At 29.7% G+C, this 23781-nt stretch overlaps 3 protein-coding genes and 1 pseudogene across 5 annotated transcripts; all 4 read left to right on the forward strand.

Moving 5' to 3' along the window:
- Positions 1-1608: 1608 nt before the first annotated feature.
- Positions 1609-5395, forward strand: LOC111285312 (uncharacterized). Its single transcript, XM_089763255.1, has 7 exons — positions 1609-1995; positions 3154-3264; positions 3405-3503; positions 3611-3721; positions 3813-4116; positions 4248-4387; positions 4488-5395. Exons 1-7 carry the CDS (start codon positions 1858-1860, stop codon positions 5022-5024), a joined length of 1440 nt encoding a protein of 479 aa, XP_089619381.1. The 5' UTR covers positions 1609-1857; the 3' UTR covers positions 5025-5395.
- Positions 5396-11886: 6491 nt separating this feature from the next.
- On the forward strand, positions 11887-14957 carry LOC111285026 (uncharacterized). Its single transcript, XM_022874235.2, has 5 exons — positions 11887-12292; positions 12391-12428; positions 13357-13627; positions 13738-14024; positions 14296-14957. Exons 1-5 carry the CDS (start codon positions 11948-11950, stop codon positions 14735-14737), a joined length of 1383 nt encoding a protein of 460 aa, XP_022729970.2. The 5' UTR covers positions 11887-11947; the 3' UTR covers positions 14738-14957.
- A 3293-nt stretch (positions 14958-18250) lies between these two features.
- Positions 18251-21399, forward strand: LOC111285849 (polyol transporter 5-like). 2 transcript variants are annotated; one of them, XM_089763257.1, is made up of 3 exons: positions 18251-18819; positions 19096-20180; positions 21204-21399. In XM_089763257.1, exons 1-3 carry the CDS (start codon positions 18576-18578, stop codon positions 21246-21248), a joined length of 1374 nt encoding a protein of 457 aa, XP_089619383.1. In that variant the 5' UTR covers positions 18251-18575; the 3' UTR covers positions 21249-21399. The 2 variants fall into 2 exon arrangements, with proteins under 2 accessions (XP_089619383.1, XP_089619382.1); XM_089763256.1 differs by lacking the exon at positions 21204-21399 and having other exon boundaries at positions 19096-20835.
- LOC111286100 (putative polyol transporter 6) lies at positions 21271-23684 on the forward strand (annotated as a pseudogene). The gene is made up of 3 exons (XR_016343293.1): positions 21271-21411; positions 21624-22424; positions 22900-23684. The product of XR_016343293.1 is annotated as a putative polyol transporter 6 (transcript).
- The last annotated feature ends 97 nt before the right edge of the window (positions 23685-23781 follow it).

Here is a 23781-nt window from a genome sequence, read left to right on the forward strand (position 1 = left end):
TAATTAGTGTTTGTTTTGTATACAATAATAATATTCTACACGTTTTCCCAACCACATGCTTGCCAAAGTGATAGTGACGCCAAGCTTGAGAAATAAGTAATGAGTCTTTATGATTGTTCCTTTTTTTTGTGTTCCCAGAAAAATGAATGATTGTACCTTGTTTCCATTCTTTTTTTTTTTTTCCCAAAACAACTTGTTTACATTAATACTTTGTAACTTTACGGCAAATAAATTAACAAATAATTAATTTAATTGGTTAAGTTTATTTTTTTTAATGAAAAGATCTTAAATTTAAATTTTATTAGTGATTATTTGTTAGAATTATTTTAAATATATAATTTATAGTCACTTATTTTAAATTATTAAGTATAATATATTTTATTTTGATTTAAAAAATTGAATAATTTATTTATTTTTAAAATTTTTCCAAAAAAAAAATAAATTTTACAGCAAAGAAAATTTATGAATTTTCAATTAATTGAAACAACTTGGACCTTAAGAAACAACATACATGCTTAATAAAATGTTCATCGCCAGCGACTATTGCATTAATTTTTTTTTTAATAAATTAAAATTTTATTTATTCAAAGTCAACAAAAATATGTTATAATATAACTATTTTATAATTTAACAAACAAAAAAAATTCGTTAACAACTTATTTTAAAAATTTTACATTCAAATTTTAATTTTCTCTAAATTTTTTATTTGTCATATCTCCTATAATTATTGGAAATAAAATGATTAAAAACAAAATAATACTCCAAAATAAGTATTAAATTTAATTTTTTTAAAATTATGCTATTTGCATTTCATAATTCATATCCTTATTTTTATTTTTCCATTAGGCAGTAGGCACGTGCCTTTGAATTTTTTATCATTTCCCATTTTTTTTATATAAAAGTCAAGATTTAAGAGGAATTAAAGTAGAAAATTTTGAAAGTACTGTGAATCAAACGTCAACTTTAGGTGAATTTACTTTTTAAAAAAATAAATAATTTGAGTTAAGTGCAAATTCAAAAATCTAATATATTTATATGGATGACTTGACAGGATTTGACTATGTTTCACTCTTTTTCAAGTGCTACAAGGTTTATAAACTCAAATTTTAGTTATATAATATTAAAATGTTAAAATTTTAATTTAATAATTATTTTTTTATAATTTAAAGCATAAAAAATATATTTATATAAATATTATAAATAAATTAAAATGTTTATCTCCATGCAAATAATTAAAAAAATTAAAATATATTCTCCTAGTAATTAAATAAAATACATTTAAAACGTGATAAAAATTTTGGTATTTTATCTAAAATTATTAAAGTCACTTAATTATAATTTAAAATTATATAAAATCTAATAAAATTATATATAGAGTTTATATTAATAAGTGATGGATTATTATATAATATTTTATTGTGATTGAATAATAAGTGAAGGAAAAAAGTGTACTATTTATTATTGATTTATAATTATTGACAGCTTTCAAGTAGGTGGACACTACCGGATGTGGGCGGTGGCAAGTGGAAAGCTAACCGGTGAATGAGAGGCTCGAGCCCACAGTAGACAAGGAAAAAAAAGGGTTGTAAACCCACACCACGCAAAATCGGGAAAACGAAGGAAAATAGATAGGAAAGGGAAGGGAAGAGCTAAAGAAAAATCAGTGTCAGATTCAGACGCGAGCGTCGGACTCGGGCTGGATTTTATGTCCATTTTGGCATCCCAATGACTCGTCCCTCTTCCTACTAAAAATCCTCTCATTTCCCTCTCAATTTCTTTCTTTCTTTCTTCTTTCAATTTTCTTCTTCAGAAAGGGAAAAAGAAGGAAGTAACAACGTTTTAATTTTTTTGTAAAGGATGAAGAGGCTTCAGGATCAACGGTTGAGATCTGCCAAGCCCACCACCATTCATGGGTTTGCTCAATCCGGGGATCTTGTTGGTCTCCAGAAGTTGCTCAAGGACAAGCCTTTTCTTCTCAACGAGAGAAACCCTGTTGTCAGATTCTTTCTTTCACCCTTTTTTCCCCCTGTTAGTAGTTCGTAAATGATGCATGAATTTGGATGATTAGGCTTAGTTTTGGTTAAATTTTGATGTTTTAAGATCAATGAAAGACTTACATTTCTTACCCTTTTCTCTTTTTTTTTTCTCTATATATTTTTCTTTTTGAATAAAGAATAACAGAGTCCATAGTGGACGAATTAGATCTAACTGGAACTTACTTGGGCAATTCTTTAGGTATCGAAAAAGTTGTGCATCGTTAATATCTGTCTCAATTAGTTGTTTTTACGATATTCAGTTATTTAATGTAGGTTGTTATTGATGGTATAAAGTATAGTATTATAAAAAATAAAAATAAAAAAAAAACCATGGCATCTTGTTTTAGCATCTATGCAGTTATGAATTCGAGGAATAATGAAAAGTGATCCAGGGTTTTTTCTTGTAAGCAAGAAAGTCTGTCTATTGCACAAGGGAGGTTGAGGGTGACACCGACCAGTAGTTATATATTATGATGGATGGGGTAGAGAAATGGGTTAACAATGCTGTTCGGTTGGGGCATGAAATCATCATCTTAAGCAAGCATAAATGTCTTTTAATCATTCATTGATGCAAAATTCAACTTATATCCTAAGTTTACTGCGAAAAGCCAAAAGTATGGTGGTAAAGGGAAGTTATAAGATGTTGACCATAAATATGATAGAACCTGTAGACAGCATGTGAGGCGATTTCAAATGCTGGATGAAGCTATCCTAGGCCTTCTGTTTGACAGTTTGACTTAATATTGTACTGCTTCATTGCTTATAACAAATGTTTTTCCTGTTCAAAGTAGCAAGTGCAAAACTGTTGTTTCCCTGTTTTATTATCTTAGCTTGTTAGCAATTTTATTTTATTCTTTTTCTTTAAGTTTTTGGCCGTTGTACATCTTGGACTCATGGCACACGATGACTGCTTCATTCTTGATTTTGAGCTTCTAAAAGTGAACTTAAATTATAAGCTGCTTCTTACATGATTATTGCTACTATTCTTCCTCTAAGAATTAGACAGATCAAATTGAATAACTACTACAGATATATGTATATGTCAGTGTGCACACACATATGAAATCTATTCCATCTTAGCCTTAGGTATACTGATTTCATTTGGTGTTAAATGCAGATGGCACAGACACCTTTACATGTTTCTGCCGGATATGATAGGGCTGAGATAATTAAGTATTTGCTTGACTGGCAAGGACCAGCAAAGGCTGAGCTGGAGGCCAAGAATATGGTAGGTAAACATTTTATTTTGTCTTTTTTTAAATATGTTGATGTTTTAACTGCATAAATCTTCCTTTGAAAATCCAGTAAGGATCCTTGCTTTGGACCTTTTGGATTCCTCCTCTGAGTTCTATGTGTTGACTTTTGCAGTATGGGGAAACTCCATTGCATATGGCGGCCAAGAATGGATGTAGTGAGGCAGCACGATTGCTTCTTGCTCATGGTGCTTTCATTGAAGCCAAAGCTAATGTGCTGTTTCTTCGCTCTTTATTTTCCTTTTGTTGTTGTATGTGATTAGAACTGGATGGAAAGTTTTCTTCTATTGAAGATTTTCTTCATCCATGTCATTTATGCAGAATGGAATGACACCATTACACCTTGCTGTTTGGTATTCGATTCGATCTGATGACTATGCAACTGTCAAGACACTACTTGAGTACAATGCTGATTGCAGGGCTGAGGACAATGTAATATTCATTGCATTTGCTTGGTGTATTCCATTCTGCTTGATTTGTCTTTATACCAACTCGTGATTGTTAGTTTACTTTTGCATTGCAGGAGGGAATGACTCCTATAAAACATCTTTCAAAAGGCCCTGGAAGTGAGAAGTTAAGCGAACTATTGCACTGGCACCTTGAAGAGCAGCGCAAGAGAAAAGCGCTTGAAGCATGTGGTGAAACAAAGGCTAAGATGGATGAACTTGAAAAGGAACTGTCCAATATCGTGGGCTTGCATGAGCTGAAAGTACAACTTCGGAAATGGGCAAAGGGAATGCTCTTGGATGAAAGACGCAGGGCCCTTGGGTTGAAAGTTGGTGCCAGAAGGCCTCCTCATATGGCATTCCTTGGCAATCCGGGGACAGGTAAATGCTATTGGATTGCATGTCTTGAAATGGATTACTTTTCTTTTGGTGATGTTCTAGAAACATGTTGGTTTCACATGTCTCATGATGTTTGGTAAGTATGAACGAGGAGATGATTATATGTTCAACAGGAAAGACCATGGTAGCCCGGATTCTTGGGAAATTACTCCATATGGTGGGAATTCTACCTACTGACAAGGTAATAGAAGTGCAACGGACAGATTTGGTTGGTGAATTTGTTGGACACACTGGGCCAAAGACAAGGAGAAAGGTGTTGCCTTGTCCTTCTTATTTTCTTTTTTGTGTGCTTTTTCTCAAACTAGATTATTTTGCTTTCTCAAATGAAATAATTTATGACTGATCATGTGCAGATCCAAGATGCAGAGGGAGGAATTCTTTTTGTTGATGAAGCATATCGGTTAATACCCATGCAAAAGGCAGATGATAAGGACTATGGATTGGAGGCCTTGGAAGAGATCATGTCTGTAATGGACAGTGGAAAAATTGTAGTCATATTTGCTGGGTATTGTGAACCAATGAAGCGTGTAATTGCTTCTAATGAAGGGTTCTGCAGAAGAGTGACAAAATTTTTTCATTTTAGTGACTTCAACTCTGAAGAACTAGCCAAGATCCTCCATATCAAGATGAATAATCAAACAGAGGAGAGTTTGTTATATGGATTTAAGTTGCATAGTTCTTGCAGTTTAGATGCAATAGCAAGACTAATAGAGAGAGAAACAACAGAAAAGCAGCGTAAGGAGATGAATGGAGGTTTAGTTGCTCCAATGCTAGTTAATGCTAGGGAGAACCTTGATCTTAGGCTCAATTTTGATTGTATAGACGCTGATGAACTGGGTACTATAACCTTAGAAGATCTTGAAGCAGGCATTCGGCTTTTAACACAATGAGACAGGGTTTCAATCAAAGCTGAGAAGCATGAATATATTCTTTTATCATTTCTGGTGACCTTGATGGGATCTCGTCAAATCAAACTAGAAGGTTTCATCCGTTATATTCTTCCAAGTATCTTTGTCGGTTAGTTTGAACTGCTGCTGAGAACTCAAAAGCTGAGTGGGTGGGCTTATATTATTCTTGTAGTACTTTCATTTCCTTGCTACTTCATTCCTTGGTGGCAACAATTGATGAAATCATACATATCTATTGTTCCCCAGAAGGGCATTCTTTTTTGGGTCATGTAATAAGAGTATTCATTTGGTTTACAGGGCAGTAATAAATTTCATTTCCAGCACCTCTGGTGGATGCTTCGGTTGTTTCTTTACGGAATTTCTGTTCATTTTGTCTTGTTTTACCAACCAGTAATTCATGTGTGAGTTCCTTCATTTTGGTGTGAGCTTGTGATTTCCTTGCTGTGATTACCGAGAATAATTTTTTTCAGCATAAGTACAATTCTTTTATTTATTGAGAAAAAAAAAAGCAAAAAAGAAAAACAATATTGTGAATAATTACAGCACTGTCGTTTTCATTAGATGGATGGATTTGATATTGAATTGTCAACTTAATCAAGTGTTCCTTACTTGACATCTTTGTGAGATTAACTGGTTTCACTTGCTAACAAAATTCTAGGACTTTGCCTTAACGTACAAAATACCACGAACCAAAAGGGAAAATAATATATCATCTATCATTTATATATAAAAATGTGAATTTTAAAAATATTAATAGTGAGCGGCTTAAATATTTTTATAAATTTTTTAAATTAACAAATTTATCTTTAAATATATAATTTTTATTAATTTATTTAAGTTTAATTTAAATCAATTAGAATTAAAAAAAGAGTTTACAAAAAATTAAACTACTTAAATTTTAAAATTTTAACTTTAAAAGTGTTAACAGTGATTAACTAAAAATATCTTTAGTAAAAATTTTTATAAATTTAATTTAAATGAATTTTTTTATTATTAGACTATTTCTTTTATAATTAGACTAAAAAAATGCTCAAAATTGATTGACTAAACCCTTAATAAAATTTAATTCCAAAAATATTAAAAGTGATTTATTAAAATATCATTAATTATTTTTTATAAATTTTAATTTAAATGATTTTATTTTTATTATTAAACTTATTTTTTACATAAAATAAAAATATAAATAGAACGTTGTAAAAGTTTAATGTGCATAAGAATAAAATAATTATTTAAAGTTTGTTTTTTTAGTTATTGCAAAAATAATTGTATATGTAATTTATGTTGATAAATAAATTTATTAAAAATAATCATAATTAAGTTATTTAAGCATTTTTTTTTTTTTGCCTTTCAATTTTTTGTTTTAATATATTAACTATATATGTATGATAATAATTTTATTATCTATATACCTCATGAGTTGATCATTTAATCATTGATAATATGATTAAATCTTTTTAATCCATTGAAATAATTTTTTTAATATATCATTTTTTACACTTTAATATGACTTTTATAATTACTACCAATAGCTCAACTTACTATAAGAATTGTTCACCTTGTTTTAAACAATAATTGATTTTATTTTTTCTCAACTTTTATCTTAATATATTTATATATGATTAGTTTATATCTCAAGATTATTTACTTTCTCAATTATATTAAATTGCTTCTTTCTTTTTTTTTTTTGCATCCATGTGGTTAAATAACCTAATGTGAATTATTTTAAGTAAAAAAAATCAAGTGATGGAAAATTAATTGTTTTTGATGAATTCTTTTAACATGTGACAAATTCATTGGAATTATCTTTTGAATGTCTTTATACCAAAATTACACTCATTCATGAAATTTTATATTATTAATGCTAAAAATTAAATCATTATAAATTGTATAAGTATTACATAACAAGTTTGTTATTCTTAAATTTGAAATTTTCTTAATAAAACGTTACAAGTAACAATGTTAGGAATTTTATTTTATTTTATTTTTTCAAATTATGTATTTTAATATTTCTATATAGTAAAAATTTATGTATAAAAAAATTTTAAATAAAGGAAAAATTAATCTTTCAATTGATAGAATATACAATTACATTTAATTAATGGAAGCATCAATGAAAAATTATCTTAAGCAGAAAAATGAGATAAAAAATTTATTGGTTATGTATAATTTTATCTTTTCCAAATCACAAAAATGGTTAGTGCCACATGATATTCAATAAAAAATATACAAATATTTTGATTTCAAATTTCTTTAGGATTATTATAAAACCTTTTATTTGAGAAAACATTGTATACTCCATTTTCTCCTTTATGTTAGTTTAAGAATATTCATAGTGTATCCAACTTTTTAAAATTGCCATATTAGATAATATTTATTTAAAATAATCAAAATTTATCAAATTAATTATCGCTATTACATTTAATATAAAATATTATTATAAATAATTTAACTAAAGTTAAAAGTAATTTAAAAGTATTTATTAGCAAATTTTATTTGATAAATATTTATTTAATTGTGTATTTAGTATTTTAATCATTTTGAATTTTGACTTTTCATAATTTCAAGTTGAATTTTATATTTATAATCAACGACCAATTAGATTGAGTCAAATTTTATCATTTATTTCTATTCATAGTGTACTCAATTATTTATTTATACAATTGAGTAAATTTAACTTAATAATTGATGTATGTTTCTCTTTATTTAAAAAGTTAGATTCAAATCGTCCTAAATTCAAATAAAAAATTATACTATGTTATTTATAATTATAATTTCATTTTAAAAATACTTTTAAAAATTAATTAATTAATTCAACAATAAAGACAGTAAAAATAAGACATTAAAGATAAAAAAAAAGCTTAAATAAGAAACTTTTAAATTGTTATAGCAGATGAATAAAAAATATTAAATTTTGATTGGGTTACTATTTTAATTTGGATTTTGGTTATATTCAATTATTTCTAATTTTAAATAACCACTAAGTTGTTAACTTTTAAAATTAATTGAAATCAAGTCAAATTAGTTCATTTTAATAATTATATGTATTATATTATTTTTAATTAAATTAAAATTTAAAATGAGTAAAAAAAATTTGTATACTCAATTTGAATTTTAAATTATTTTAAATTTGTGTTGATTAATTCATGTTATTTTAGTTATATATTTATGACACCGATAATAAATTTTAAAATAGAATGAGAATATAACACAATAAAAATTTAAGTGTAAATATTATGAAATACTAATAATAATTTTAGAAGAAAATCTTTATATTCAAGTCTTTTAGAGATTAAAAGATAAATATTATTTTGGAGATTTTGAAATTCGTATTACAAAAATATTAATCTAAGTCAACGAGTTTATAATTGTTCATTTGTTGATCAAGTTGCTATTATATAAGTTGAGAGAAATAATTTAAACATTTCATTTGAAATAGATATCATAATTTATACTCATTTAGAAAGACAGTATAAAGTTATATATTATTTGAATTATTATAACTCCTTATAATATTTTTTATTCTTTCCAAATGAAAAAAAAATAATTAGCATTAAAATATTGAAAAGGTTATTTTGAAGATGGTAATAATAATAAAGTAATAATTAACAATATACCATCATTTTTATTTAGTAAAAGAAAATTTTTATGGAGAATGCGAAAGTAATTATTATGAATTTAATATTTTTTAAAATTGTGATTTGTTTAATTTTTATAAATTTAATTTAGTAAATTTGTTTTCATTACTTTTATCACATTTATAACAAAATTGTTACCCAAAATTATATACTTAAAGATAAAAATATAAGGCAAAATTTATTATTTTCATTATTGACACATCATTTCAAAATTTTTAATTTTTTATATTCAATTGTATTTTGCTAATAAGTATAAAAACATATACACTAATATTTCAATCAAACCATTAATAAAGTTTATCTTAATATGTATTATTTTATCATGAACTAAAAATTTGAAGAATATTTTAGAAATATTGACTTAATGTATATTATATACATATATTTTAATTTAGTTTTAATAATTGCATTAGTATAAAAAAATTATGATTTTAACGTATTATTACATGTTAAACTCTGATAATAAATTAAAAGTATTTATTTATACTTTTCAAGTTATTTACACTTTAATTTTTTCTTGTTTCTTTCTGTACCTTATGTATTTTATCATCTAGCATATATTGTAATTATTTATATATATATATATATATACATAAATTAATGATAACAGGATAATTAATAATTGAATAATTAATTATTGAAAACTTAAATATAATTAGTATAATTTTGTAGTAATCATTGATAATTTAGTAGTAAAGTAGTAATAATTTAATAGTAAATGAATTATAATTTAATAGTCAATAATTGGTAATTTTTTAATAAATTTGTAATAATACAATAATAAATGCATAATATTTTAATAGTAAATGAATTATAATATAATTATAAATGAATAACAACATAATACTAAATAAAAGTTAACAAAAAAATAAGTGATAACTTAGTAATTAATTGTTGCTAACTTAGTAATAAATCAATGATATATTAATAGTAGATGAGTGATAATTTAATATTAAATCAGTTTCAGTTTAATAGTAATTAATTAATAGTAGTAAATAATAAATAATTTAGTGATAAATCAATTATAAATTAATGGTAAATAATTGATAATTTAGTAGTTATTTATTGAAAACTTAAAAGTAAATTAGTATAATTTAATAATAAATCATCGATAATATAATCATTAATTATTTATAACTTAATATTAAATAATGTATAATTTAATATAAAACAGTAATAATTTAGTAGTAAATCATAAATAATTTTGTGATAATTTTGTGATAAATGATTAAAAATTAAGAAGTAAATTAATAATAGCATAATAATAAATATATAAAAATATAACAGTAAATCATTGATAATTTAGTAGTAAATTGATAATGTAATCGTAATCACTAATAATTTAGTTGTAAATTAATAACAATTTAGTAGTAAATTAGTTAACAAATAATAACTTTTTAGTAAATTATCGATAAATTAGTAGTAAATCAGATATAATTTTACAATAAATCTTCAATAATTTAATGGTAAATCACCAACAATGATTATTAAATCATTTATAATTTAATGACAAATCATTTATAAATTAATAGTAAATCATTAATAGCTTAATAATAAATAACTGATAACTTAATTATTAATTATTGATATTTTTTATTATATTTAAAGTTGACAGGAGTTGAACCCTGGGTACTAATAGAAATGAAGTCAAAATTTTCATTTTAAGAATTAGGATAAACTTACCATGGACATAGTCAATAAAAAATTAGTGAAAAAATTATAAACTTGAATAAAACAATAATATTATTATATAAAAAGAAAATTATCTTTTACATTATTAGTGGACTTTTAAATTTCATATTTCATAGTTATAAATACATAATAACATATTAGTAAATTAATGATAAGTTAATAAAAAAAAAGTAATAACTTAGTAGAAAATAATTAATAAATTAATAATAAATCGATTATAACTTAACAGTAAATTAGTTTCAATTTAATAGTAATTAATTAATAAATTTAGTACTAAATTAATAATAACTTAATAGTTAATAATTAAAAACTTAAAAGTAAATCAATATAATTAATACTAGTTAATCATCAATAACTAATAGTTGATTAATGATAACTTAATATAAATCATGGACAATTTAATATAAATAAATGATAACTTGATAATAAATCATGGTTAATTTTGTGATAAATCTATGATTATTTTGTGATAAATAATCGAAACTAAGTAGTAAATTAATGATAATCTAGTAGTAAATGTATAATAACATAATAATAAATTATTAATAATTTAAATACAAATTATTGATAATTTAGTAGTAAATCACTAATAATTTAGTTGTAAATAAATAATAATTTAGTAGCAAATTAGTTAATAATTGATAATTTTGTAGTAAAGTATTGATAAATTAATAGTAAATTAGTTATAACTTTATAACAAATTATCAATAACTTAATAGTAAATTATCAACAATTTGGTAGTAAATTAATCATAACTTAGTATAAATTTATTTATAAATTAGTAGTAATTAGTAGTAAATTATTTATAAATTAGTGGTAAATAAATGCTAATTTAGTAATAAATTACTGATAATTTGGTAGTATATCATTGATAACTTAACAATAAATCGTTGAAAATATAATAATAAATCAATGATAACTTAATTATTAATAATTGATAAATTTTTTTAAACTTGAAATTGTCAAGAATTAAATCTTGATTACTAGCAAAAATAGACTTAAAAATTTTATTTTAAGAGATTAGGATAAACTTACTGTAAATCTATTTAATAAAAAAAATTAGTGGACAAAAATTCTAAATTTAAATGAAATAAAAATGTTATTGTATAAAAAAAATTATTTTATATTAAAACTGAACACACTCTTTTTAAAAGATTTCATTGTTAAATATATGATTACACAAATTTTATCAATAATTACTAAAAATATATTATAAGTTATTAAAAAATTATTAAAATTATATAAAGAGATTATTAAAATTTTATAAAAAATTATCAAAATTATATTAATGATTATCAAAATTATATCATAATTTATCAAAATTTTATGAAAGTTATCAAAATTTTATAAAAACTTATCAAAATCAAAATTTACTTAAATTATATGAAAATTAAAATTAAATTATTAAAATTTATCATTATTATTATAATATCAAAAAAATTTATTTTTTAAAATAAAATCTTTAAAAATAAAAATTACACGTGCGACAAAAACTAGAATACACTCAAAAACTATGAAGCAGGTTATTTTGTTCAGTGGCAAAAAAACCCAATTCCACTCGTTCTATCTCTGGCAACTATGGTTTCGAGCTCTCTGTTACTTGTCTCTTCCACATCTTCATTTCCTTCAAGTTCAAGCCCTGATTCTCCCGTGTCTACTTCTCTTCGGCCTATCTCATTTAAGCTCTGCAAACCCAATCCTAGATTCTCAAAAGCTCTCAAATACCCGTCGTTGAAGGTTTTGCGTTGTTCCTCGAACAGGTCCGCTGAAGATGGGTCGGCGGAGCAGTTCTTTGACAACAATTCGATAGCGGATTTCATGAGATTCAAGAGAGGGAGTCACAGGGGCAGCGGCCAGTTGCAGACTGCTGTTGTCAGTTTTCGTAAGAAGTTTCCTTGGTTTATTCTTTACCCTTTTCTTCAGGTGCAAATTCGACCGCTGGAGCTTCGGTTCTAATTCTAACTATTTAAAGAAGAATCAGTTTTCTGGATTCTAATTGTGGGATTTTCTTGATGGTTCAGGTTGATTTGGTCTCAACGATTCATATCGCGGATAAAGAGTATGTTTGGCTAATTCAAACTAGGAATTTTTGTGAGATTACAAGTAATTTATGTTTTGTTTCTGTCATTATTATGTATTATGAATGGAGGGTTGTGCTTAGTTATCTGGTTTCAATTTTTATCTGGTTTTAGTTTTATTTATTTTTTACCCAAAAGACTTGTATCCTAATTTGAAGATAATTAAACTTTAATTTACCATATAGAAGTGATACCAAACTCAACTGATGAATTTATGTATCAGTCAATAAAATTATGGGGGTACATATGTCTTTATTTTTTAAAATATATCAAAAAAAAAAAAAAACCATTCAACCTTTTTTTTTTCAAAACATTTTTCTTTTTTCACCCACATAGTGGGTGTGTCCAATTCTAGTTATTTTTAAAGAGAAAGCTGAATTGTAGATGGAAATATTTGGTAAACTATAAGTTAATGGAATGAAGCTGAATGAAGTTCTATTAAAAAAATAATAATAAGAAAATGAATGAAGTTGAGCATCATTTGGACAGTAAGTCTGTAACCCTGTATGAATGTACTTGAGCAGTGATGATAATTAGTGAAAATGATGTTAAAAAGTGGTTGTAGACAGCTAGGACAAACGTGCTTGTCTTGCTATAAGAATATGCCCCATGGAAGAGGCAAGGAAAGAATGATTATATTGATTAATATGACCTGCTAATGAAAATCTGAGTTTTTGTTTCGCCTGCCTGCATAAAGAATGACGAAAATATGTTTAAGGATAGAAAATTTTTTTTTCTTAATATTTCTTTTGGAACCTTCATAAGGGGATAATGGATTGACTTTGCACCCTCCATGACAATTTCCTTTTGCTTGTGTGGCTAAAATATCCAGTTGCATGTAAAAACATTTTTATGTGTGCTAATGTGGATTGTTCTAATTAAATTGGTTGAATGATTAATCTTCTGCAGGTATTTTGAAATCCTCCAGAAGGAACTTGTACCATATGATTGTGTCCTGTATGAGATGGTGGCCAGCAGGGAGAGTTTGGAAAATAGAAGGAACCCTACAGCTGCAAAAAGGCTTAAAAGTTCACGTTCACGAGGTTTCAACATTCTGGGATGCATTCAGCGGCAGATGGCTCTAGTACTTATGCTTGATTACCAATTAGATTGTCTTGATTACCAGGCTGATAATTGGTACCATGCAGATCTTGACTATGAGACCTTCAAGTTACTTCAGGTTATATGAAAGTGTTGGATGCTTTTATAATTTGAAGTCTGAGGTCAATTTTATATTCAACAATAACATTGTGCTTCTACATCTAATCTTCTGAATCATATTTTGTCCAGCTTGAAAAGGGTGAAAGCTTCTTTACATTTGCTAGGGATATGATCCTTAAATCTAAAAAAGCTTTAGTGCAGTCTGCTTCAATCCCAGAGGACCTTGATCCTTGGAGATCTAAGCTTCTCTGGGCTTCACGTGTGCTACCTATGCCACTTGTAGGTCTTCTCATTATTGGTGGTGTTTGTGCGGATGTGGGAAGCCGGGCATCTGATTATCCAGAGCTAGAAGCTTTATCAAGGCTTGACTTTGGTGCTGCTATGAAGGTTTTCCTGGCAAAGCTACTAACTTCTGAGTAAGTTTTGGCAAAATATTTGCACTTCTATACTATATGGTTTTTACAATTGCTTGAAGATGTCATAGTGAATGATACAGTATTTATGAGGAAACTAATTTTCTTAATTTTTGAGCATTTGTATGTTTTGGCTGCTAGTAGCTATAGTTTTTTGTATTTGGGCAGGAAAAGGGGGGAGGGGGGTAGGTTTTTGCATTTCAAGGCAAGTTCACATATGTCATATGACAAACATTGTTGATAAGAAAATGACCCAAAAGTGTAATTTGTGAAGGTTCACACAAGTGACAGCTGATGTGGAACAAAAATCTGTTATCATCGGTGAAAGGAACAGAGCTGCTATAGAAGCACTCAGAAGAGCGATTGATGATGGTCATAATAAGATAGCCATACTGTATGGGGGTGGTCACATGCCAGACTTGGGGAGGCGCTTAAGAGAGGAATTTGACCTGGTTCCTTCACATGTCCAGTGGATAACAGCTTGGTCCATTAAAAAACGAGATTTCCAGGGCAGTTCCCTTCCATTTTTGAAGACAATGGCTGAAGTTTCTGGCTGGCCATTGAATCGGTATCAGACATTGGCATTGCTTATATTTTCTTCAGTCCTTGCATTGGATCTCTGGTTTTGGGAAATCTTTTGTGGCACTGCAGTTAACTGGATCTCAGAAATAGCTTCTGAAGTTGTTCAATATGTAGATAATGCGAAGGTGATGTGAGCCTTGGACGAATAAATTGTTTCTATCAACATTCAACACGGATGTCTGTCAGTGCCTGTGTAAATATGAACACTTATTTTACTGATATAGCTGATTTTAGGATAAAAAATGTAAAAATAGCAACTTGTCCTACTTAATGAATTTATTGAATTCATTCGTAGTGGAAAAATAAACTAATTGATTAATAGGTGCCCTCCACTTGAGGGCATCTCCTATACAAGCGTGTGTTCGTCTTTTTTTTTTTTTTTTTTTCCTTTTTTTAATTCTTTTTGGGGTTAAATTTTGGATGGCCTAAAAAATAACTTGTTCAGGTTTAACTCTGAACAATAAAATGATGATTTGCCTAGCGAAAAACACAAAGATGCGTGCACCAATTTTTCTCTGTAACATTTATAACTCTATATATTGGCCTCCATGTATTTGAAAAGAAAAGCAAGATAAGATTTTTACACTAGTTTTTTTTTGGCGGTTGCCAAAAACGGTAAAGCTGACACTTGACGTTTAGGTGCTAAACCAAGGCATAAACACGTCGTCTTCCCTGGACCTCGATGCAGTAATATCTACAACAATTAAATGCTTTCTTGTTTAGGAATTAAGATTTTGTTCACAGAGGTAGGAAGTTGGATCATAAATTCAAAGGTACAATTTATTGAAAATAATGACTTAAATTTCATAATAAATTTATTTAAAATTAGTTAGATATTATTTAATAAATAAAAAATAATAAAAAAAAAATTTTAAAATTTTTTTTTAATATATAAGTTTGAGTTACAGAAAAATTTTAAGAGAAAATTGATTTTTAATAGATAAATTTATATATTTATAAATAGATAGAGTTTTTTTAGGATTATGTAAGAAAAAAAAATATAAAAAAATTATATGATTTTATAAGATAAATAACTCATAAGACTATTGGAGATATGGGTGTGTATGAATGTTATGTTTGAGAGTAGACTAAAGAGGATTGAGATGATTTATATAAGTATGGGTGCATGAGTGTATATGAATATGTGTCTATTTGGATTGAGAATATTCTATAAGAATAGATTGTAAAAATTTATAGATATTGATTGTTAATGGTTGATTTGATGTTTATTTGTAATTATCTAAAACTAATAAATTTTATCCTTCATCCATCGTAAATTGATTAGATTGAATTACGTTAAATTATTATTTTTTTATGTGATTGATTGATTTTTTTATTTTGTTTTCATTAATTTTATTGAATGGAGGCTTTTTGCCGACCACAATTCACTTTACATTTTGCATCCATTTGATTTTGCTCGGTTCTTGTTTTCTTTGTTGCTTAAACCAAAAAGGGCATTGAAGTTAATTAAGGTCCCATATGATTCAAAAGCATGTCAAGAACTTTCCTTGTCATCATCTTTTTCAAGTTCAATATATATATGGACTTCCAAATTCCAAAGCTTTTGGATTTTTGACATTGACGATGATCCAAAAATAGGATTCAAGGCTCTTGGCCGCCTGCAGAAATTTCAGATTATGGAAGGAAAAGCATTGAGTTTCCCTTTGTCAACTCAGCTTCTACTTTCCTGCATCTAGAATCTAGATAGACTAATGACGGAAGCATCTATTTTTTCTTCGTTCTTTTCACAAAACATGTTCCTCGTTTCCTTGACATTTTACCAGCAAATTCGGGCAAAGGCTCCTCTTTAAAAGCTTGTCAAATTTCATTTATAGAAACTATTCTGTTTTTTTGCTGGCAACCAAACTACCAAAGTAGTTCATCTTTCGTTTGTTTGCAGTTTGTGCATGCAAAATGCAACACGTCAGTTTGGATGCCAACCAAGTTTCTAATTCTAGTTGCAAGCCTTATTAATTCATTGTCCCCATATCTAGCAAGTTTTGCATCAACAGAGTTGTTTTTATTAAAAGCCATCCAAATGTCTGGAATGCCAGTTTTCTGACTATATATAAAGCAAACTTTAAGAAATAAACATTGATTTTTTTTGTCTTTGTCTTAATTACTTCAGTGGCATTTCACAATACCGTGAGCTGCCTTTAGGAACATTTAAATCTGAAAAGTTTTTTCCTCTTTAATAGTGCTTATAATTTTTTCTAAGCAACAGGAAGGCAAGTTTTTGCCTTTCAGGAACAAGCATATATAGTATATGCCTTATCATGGTAGCTCTCCTCCATCTTACCTGTCGTCGTTTTCCTTGATCATCATCGGCTTCTCGGATCACCTTCTTGCATTATTTCTCTCCGATTACTTGATTGATTTTTTCTCAGAAAAGAGGACTGAGAGGGTTTTGGCCAGCAAAATTCAAAATCTGAAAACCCTGTTAGGAGGATTGCAGTTTTAATGTTTTATGCAGTCCATCTAATGCTAATATGGTATGATTTCTTATCTCTCAGTCCTGCGTCTGATTGCCTTGATGCTTTAGCTCGTTTCTGAGTCCATTTTGATCAACAAATTTTTCTATAACTAAATTGCCTGTCATCGAAATCACATAGAATAGAGCTCTTAAAAAATATTCGATGAGGAGCATCAATCGGTAAATAACTGCTTTTCATTTTTTTTGGGTGGGTTATTAGCAAGAATAATCCCAACTAGAAAATTTTTTTTGAAAATCTGGATTTCCCTTTTGTTGTTGGACCTAATCACGAGTTTCATTTTATTTTTGCTATATAATAATTGAACAAAAGAAAGTTAACAAAAGAAAAAAATAAGTATATTCAATGTGGATTTTATTTCCTGTTTTCATTGACAGTGATTGGTTTTTATTAGAAAAAAGATGTTCCTTCTGAGATGCTGTTCACATTGCAAATGTTTTCATTGACAGTGATTGGTTTCTGCTGGGCCTATATATCACCTGAAATATATTAGAATAGAAAAAAAGGACATTCCTTCTGAGATTCGTGTTCACATTGCTCATTCTCTTAGGAAATGAGGATATGCAATTGTTTAAAAGCTAGCTGGTTCTTACCTTCATAGTTAGTAGATCCTAGGAATCTGACTGACTCAGAGCTACGTAGCGCTTAGAAGAACTGGGAATCTCTGAGGTTTAATTTATACCTTCTTCATTTAAAACCAGAATTCCTGCAAGCAAGCATGGCTGCAACGTTTTTGGTCTATTAAGGAAATGTTCAAATTTTCAAACAAATATGCTAATTGCAGAGGCATATCTCTGCCTACTTAATTCAAACCACGTTTAAAACGAGTAAAGACAACAAATGAGGTGAGCTAAATCAAATTTGATGAGCATCTGATCCTAGCCAGATGCTCTCATAATATCTAATCCTATATATATATATATTGTTTGTTGATTAACACATACTGAATCTTTTTGCTGGTAATTAGCAACTATAAAATCTAATATAATAAGGTTAGGAGGAGCCATGGTTGGTTGAAAGGTCTTTAGAATACTCAAAAATCAAAATGAGAGCAAAAATTGACCACCCCCCCCCCCCCCCATTAGCAGTATCTCATGTCGACTTCTCATGCCCATCGATTTCCTCGTCTGGTTAGAATTAGATAATTATTATTTTTACCCCAACACATCCTGAAATCTTCAAGTCCAGCTCAGCACAGAGCGACATCGTTTTCATGATGGCTTTGTCTTATTTTAGTATGAATGCGGGAGACAGCTATTAATTTCTTGTTGGATACTTCATTAATACTTGAAAAGCAGGAGTCGCGTGCCTGGCAGAAGCCACTGTGAGAAAAAGTGGCTTTGACGAAAAACAACCGTCTTTCCTTCTTTAGAGTTCTACTAAAATATAAACATGTTCTGAAGTTCGGAGATAATATAGATATAAACCGGGTTTGGGGGGTCAAGCAGTAAGCACATGTATTAAATATTGTTCCGAGTTTATGTTTCAGCTTTTGGCAGTAAAGTTTCCAGTTATGCAATTCAGTTCTCCTCAGGAATTGGACAAACAACATTACTACCATCTACTTCCTGATTCTGATCTGCAAAATGAAACAAGAACTGAAAGAAAGTGGAAGAAGGAGGCTATTAAACAAGAGGTCGCTGGTCATAGAAGGGGTCGTTTCAACAAATATGCTCTTGCTGGTGCTATTCTTGCCTCCACAAATTCAATTCTACTTGGTTATGGTGAGCTGTTTTAAATTAGGTCAATTGAATTTTCCACTAAGTGCAGAAGGTCTTACTTCTAAATTTTGATCTCCACACACAAGAAAAGCAAGATAGAATCTGAGCACTAATTAATCTAGCCAAGTTTCTGGTTTTTTTTTGGTAAATTTTTTTGCTTGCAAATATTGGGGTGATGAGTGGAGCAGTATTATATATCAGGGATGATCTCAAGATCCCAAGTGGAGATCTTGGTGGGCAGCCCGAATGTATGTTCTCTAATTGGTTCACTTGCCTCAGGTAAAACTTCTGACGGTATAGGCAGGCGTTATACAATAGTATTGGCGGCAGCCACCTTTTTGATAGGAGCAATTTTAATGGGACTAGCACCATCTTTCCCTTTCCTCATGGCTGGAAGAGTAGTAGCTGGAATTGGCGTCGGCTACTCTCTTATGATAGGTCCAGTCTACACTGCAGAGATCTCTCCGGCCATGACTCGGGCCTTTTTCTCTTCGCTCCCTGAAGTCTTCATTAATATTGGAATTCTACTTGGTTATATCTCCAACTATGCACTGTCAAGCCTTCCGGAGTACTTTAATTGGAGACTGATGCTAGGAATAGCAGCATTGCCAGCACTTGCTGTTGTTCTAGGGGTCATAGCGATGCCAGAGTCCCCTCGTTGGCTAGTCATGAAAGGCCGATTTGTGGAAGCGAAGAGAATTTTAATTAAAACATCAGAATCTGAAGAGGAAGCTGAAGTGAGACTCGCTGAAATGGCAAAGGCTGCTGAAAATTTAGAACAAGAACCATCTTCAAGTAGCTGGCATGGCCAAGGGGTTTGGAAGGAGTTATTAAGGCCATCTAGGCCTATTCGACGAATCCTTATTGCTGCCAGTGGTGTTAACTTCTTTATGCAAGCTTCTGGCAACGATGCTGTCATATATTACAGCCCTGAAGTTTTCAAGGACGCTGGAATTCACGACAGGAAACAGCAATTCGGTGTTACAATCATCATGGGAATTGTCAAAACATGCTTCGTTTTCATATCGGCTCTTTCCTTGGACCATTTCGGGAGGCGGCCCCTTTTATTGTTGGGCTCAACAGGGATGGCGTTTTCATTATCTGGGTTAGGGCTTGGCTCCAAGTACCTTCAGCAATCCTATGACAAGCCAGCTTGGGCCACTGCCTTGTGTATACTTGCTGTGTGCGCCGATGTTTCCTTCTTTTCAATTGGGCTTGGACCTATCACATGGTTCTATTCTTCAGAGATATTTCCAATGAGGTTAAGAGCCCAAGGTTCAAGCCTGGCAATATCTGTCAACAGGATGGTTAGTGGGATTGTCTCCTTGACATTCCTGAGCATTTCAGGGAAGACTACATTCGGGGTAATGTTTTTTGCACTTGCAGGAATCATGGCGGTTGGTACAGTTTTCTTTTACTTCTTTTTGCCCGAAACTAAAGGCAAGAGCTTAGAAGAGATTGAGATTCTTTTTGAGGATAACCCTAGTGATGGAAACAACAAAGTTCTTGCTTCCTAATACAAAAGTTCCCTCAAAAAACAGTTCCAAGTTTTGTTGTTTTGCCCACTAATTGAAAAATGATTTGCAAATATATTTCTTCCATGTTGGATGCATAGCGTTTGGTGATGCTATAAAGAAAAACTCCCTAGAGTTTAGATAGACATGGACTTATGGGAAAATAAGTGAATTATGTGTAAGGAATAATGATTTAAATTTCATAAAAGATTTGTTTGATAATAAGTAAATTTGTATGCTTATAAATAAGTAAAATTTTTACAAGATTAAATATAAAAAATATATATAATAAAGTTGTAAGGTTTTATGATAGAGACATAGTAGTGCTGGAGATTTATGTTTGAATGTTAAGTGAATTAGAGGATAATGAGATGGTTTGTATATGTATGGATGCATGAATGTATATGGTATATATTTGTTTGAGTTAAGAATATTTTATAAGATTAGAGGAGATTGAGAGAGTTTAATGATTTTTAATTGTGAGTGTTTGATATAAATTGTATATTTATAATTTTTTACAATTAATGAATTTTATTTTTCATCTGTGGATATAAGTTGATTGGATCAAATTATATTAAATTATTATTTATTATGTAATTAATTAATTATTTGATTTGATTTTAATTGATTGGATTGAATTGAGATTTTTTGCCTAATTCTATCATCATGTCATGGGTAGATTTTGGTAACATTCCAGCTCACGATGGAATGATATCTCCACTGTTAACGTGTTATTCATTCCTAGCATTATATTTATGCCAAGCTTTGCACTTCTGATTTCACGCAGTTTGAGTTTCATTTGCATTAATTCTACTTCAACTTACTCCTCATTTTAGTCTTCACTTCTCCCACACCTAACTTATCTTTTCAAAGGTACTTCAAGGAAAAAAAAAAAAAAAGGTTGAAGGAAAAGCATAAAATGGCTGCAGAGAAAACTCAAATGGACGCCAATGGGATGGAATCCCAATAATAAAATGCGGCGGGTAATGATATTTTGGGGGCAGAAGCACAGCTGGTCTAAACAAGTATACTCTTTTTTGTACTCTTTTGGCCTCTGCAAACTCTATTCTCCTAGGTTATGGTGAGTCAACTTTCATTTGTCTCATTTCTAATTTTTATTTATTTTTTCAATAACATTGTGAAGAACCCAAGTATAGATTTAATAAAATAGCTTCTTGATTATTAATCAAAACCCACGATTAATTAATGCTTGTATCTTGCATGCCTTCAAATTAATATCCTTTTTCATGATGAGTGAAATTTTGGGTGAATTGCTGTGTATATCTTTTGCAGATATTGGTGTAAGGAGTGGTGCACTGCTGTTTATCAAAGACAACCTCAAAATCACATCAGTTCAAGTAGAAATCTTGATTGGTAGCCCGAGTATACTTCCACTCATGGGCTCACTTGCCTCTGGCAAAACCTCAGATTTCATAGGTAGACGTTAAACAATTGTCCTAGCAGCAGCCCATTCCTACAAGGTGCACTTCTAATGGGTTTTGCACCCTCTTTCCCATTGCTCCTAGCAGGCCGCATAGTTGCTGAGATTGGCGGTGGCTATTCCCTCATGATTTCTCCTCTATACACAGCTAAAATCTCCCCTGCTATGAAACGTGGGTTGCTGACTTCCCTTCCTGAAGTATTCATCGTCTCTGGTATCCTCCTTGGTTTGCCCCAAACGTAAACTGGAGACTGATGCTTGGTTTCGGAGCAATACCGGCTGTTGCAATGGGATTAGGTGTTACAGCGATGCCAGGATGACCTCGCTGGCTTGTCATAAAAGGTAAAACAGATCATGAAGCGAAAAGGGTTTTGATCAAAGTCTCGGATAGTTCTCAAGAAGCTGGATTTAGACTCGGTGAAATAACCAAAGCTGCTGCTATGGATTTAGGCCATGCAACTTCTTCAAGCAATAGCGAATTGCATGGCCAAGGGGTTTGGAGGAAACTTCTATTAAGCACATCAAGACATGTTCATTGAATTCTAATTGCAGCCATTGGGATTAACTTTTTTATGCAAGCTTTTGGCAATGATGCTGTTAATATACTATTTCCCCGAACTGTTCAAAGATGCTGGAATTCAAAATAGGAGGCAGTAAGAGTGTAATTGCGTCGAATCGAGTCGATACAGTGAGAAGTTCGAGTTTGAGCTCGACTTTCAACTTGCGGTTCGATATTCGGCTTGAACTCGATCAAGTTTTATTTTTTTAGCTCGAGTTCGATTCGTGATCGAAATTGAACTACTTGAGCTTACTCGATTAAGCTTGATTAATATATAAAAATAAGCTCGATTCGTATACTCGACAAGAGTTCGATTATTTGTGTTCGAGTTCAAACTTGAATTCGAGATATTTTATTAATTAAAATAATAAAAATATATTTAAATATAAAAGTTTGATTAGACTCGTAAGTTACTTGAGTTAAGTATAAGAATATTCGAATTCGTTTCTATCGATGAGTAGAGCTACTCGATTTGAGTTTGACTTGATAATAATAAAAATCGAATTTAAATTTTATTTAAATTAAATTCAAATAATTTATAAATATTAATGTATTATTTTCACCTTAAGGAGTAAGCGCTATGGTGTCACTGTAATCATGGGAGTAACCAAGGCTTCTTTTGTGTTTGATTTCAGCTCTTATATGGACAGGTTAGGGAAACGCCCTCCTTTGTTGCGAGGCTCAATTAGAATGGTCGTGTTGGGCATGGGTTCCAAATTTCTCGAACACTCAGAAACCAAGCATTTGTGGGCTATCATTGGGTGCATCATTGCAGTCTGTGTTGTTTCATTCTACTCAATTGGGTTTATTCATCAGAAATATTTACGTTCGGGCTAAAGGCCCAAGGCACAGACCTAATATTATCAGTGAACAGGCTGGCGAGTGGAGTGGAGTCCGTGGCATTTCTGACAATATCCTAGAAAATAACATTTGGAGGACCGAGGAAGGTTTTTTGCCCTTTCTGGGATAATGCTTTTTGGGCAGTGTTTTTTTTTTTTAATTTCTTTATGCCAGAGACAAAAAACAAGAGCTTGGATTTTGGAAGAGGCGTGGGCACTCTTTGAGGATAAAGCTAAAAGTGGTGATGATGAAAGGGGGATGCAAATGAGAGAATGTGATGCTATTGCTATTCAGGCAGTTAACAAAGGATTGTACTTAAAATTAGTATTTCCTACATGCATTGACTTAATCATGGGAAGTATATTTACTGCACTTTTCGGAGTTTTTTACAGCAAAATAGTTTCACGTGATTTACATATCCAAGCTAACAGGGCCGTATTATTATTCTAATACCTCAATACTCTTCCTTGATCCATATCTAATTCAATTATTGAATTGAAACAAGACTTCGTTCTCCCTCATATATATCTGCTAAGGAGTTAATTTCTTGTAGTTATCTTGACATAGTGGTCAAAGTTTGCTAATTCTTGGACCTTTTTTCCCCTACCCAT

This window comes from Durio zibethinus, chromosome 6 (genome assembly GCF_047325235.1).
Source record: "Durio zibethinus cultivar Kanyao isolate XHJ-2024 chromosome 6, ASM4732523v1, whole genome shotgun sequence".
Taxonomy (NCBI): Eukaryota; Viridiplantae; Streptophyta; class Magnoliopsida; order Malvales; family Malvaceae; genus Durio; species Durio zibethinus.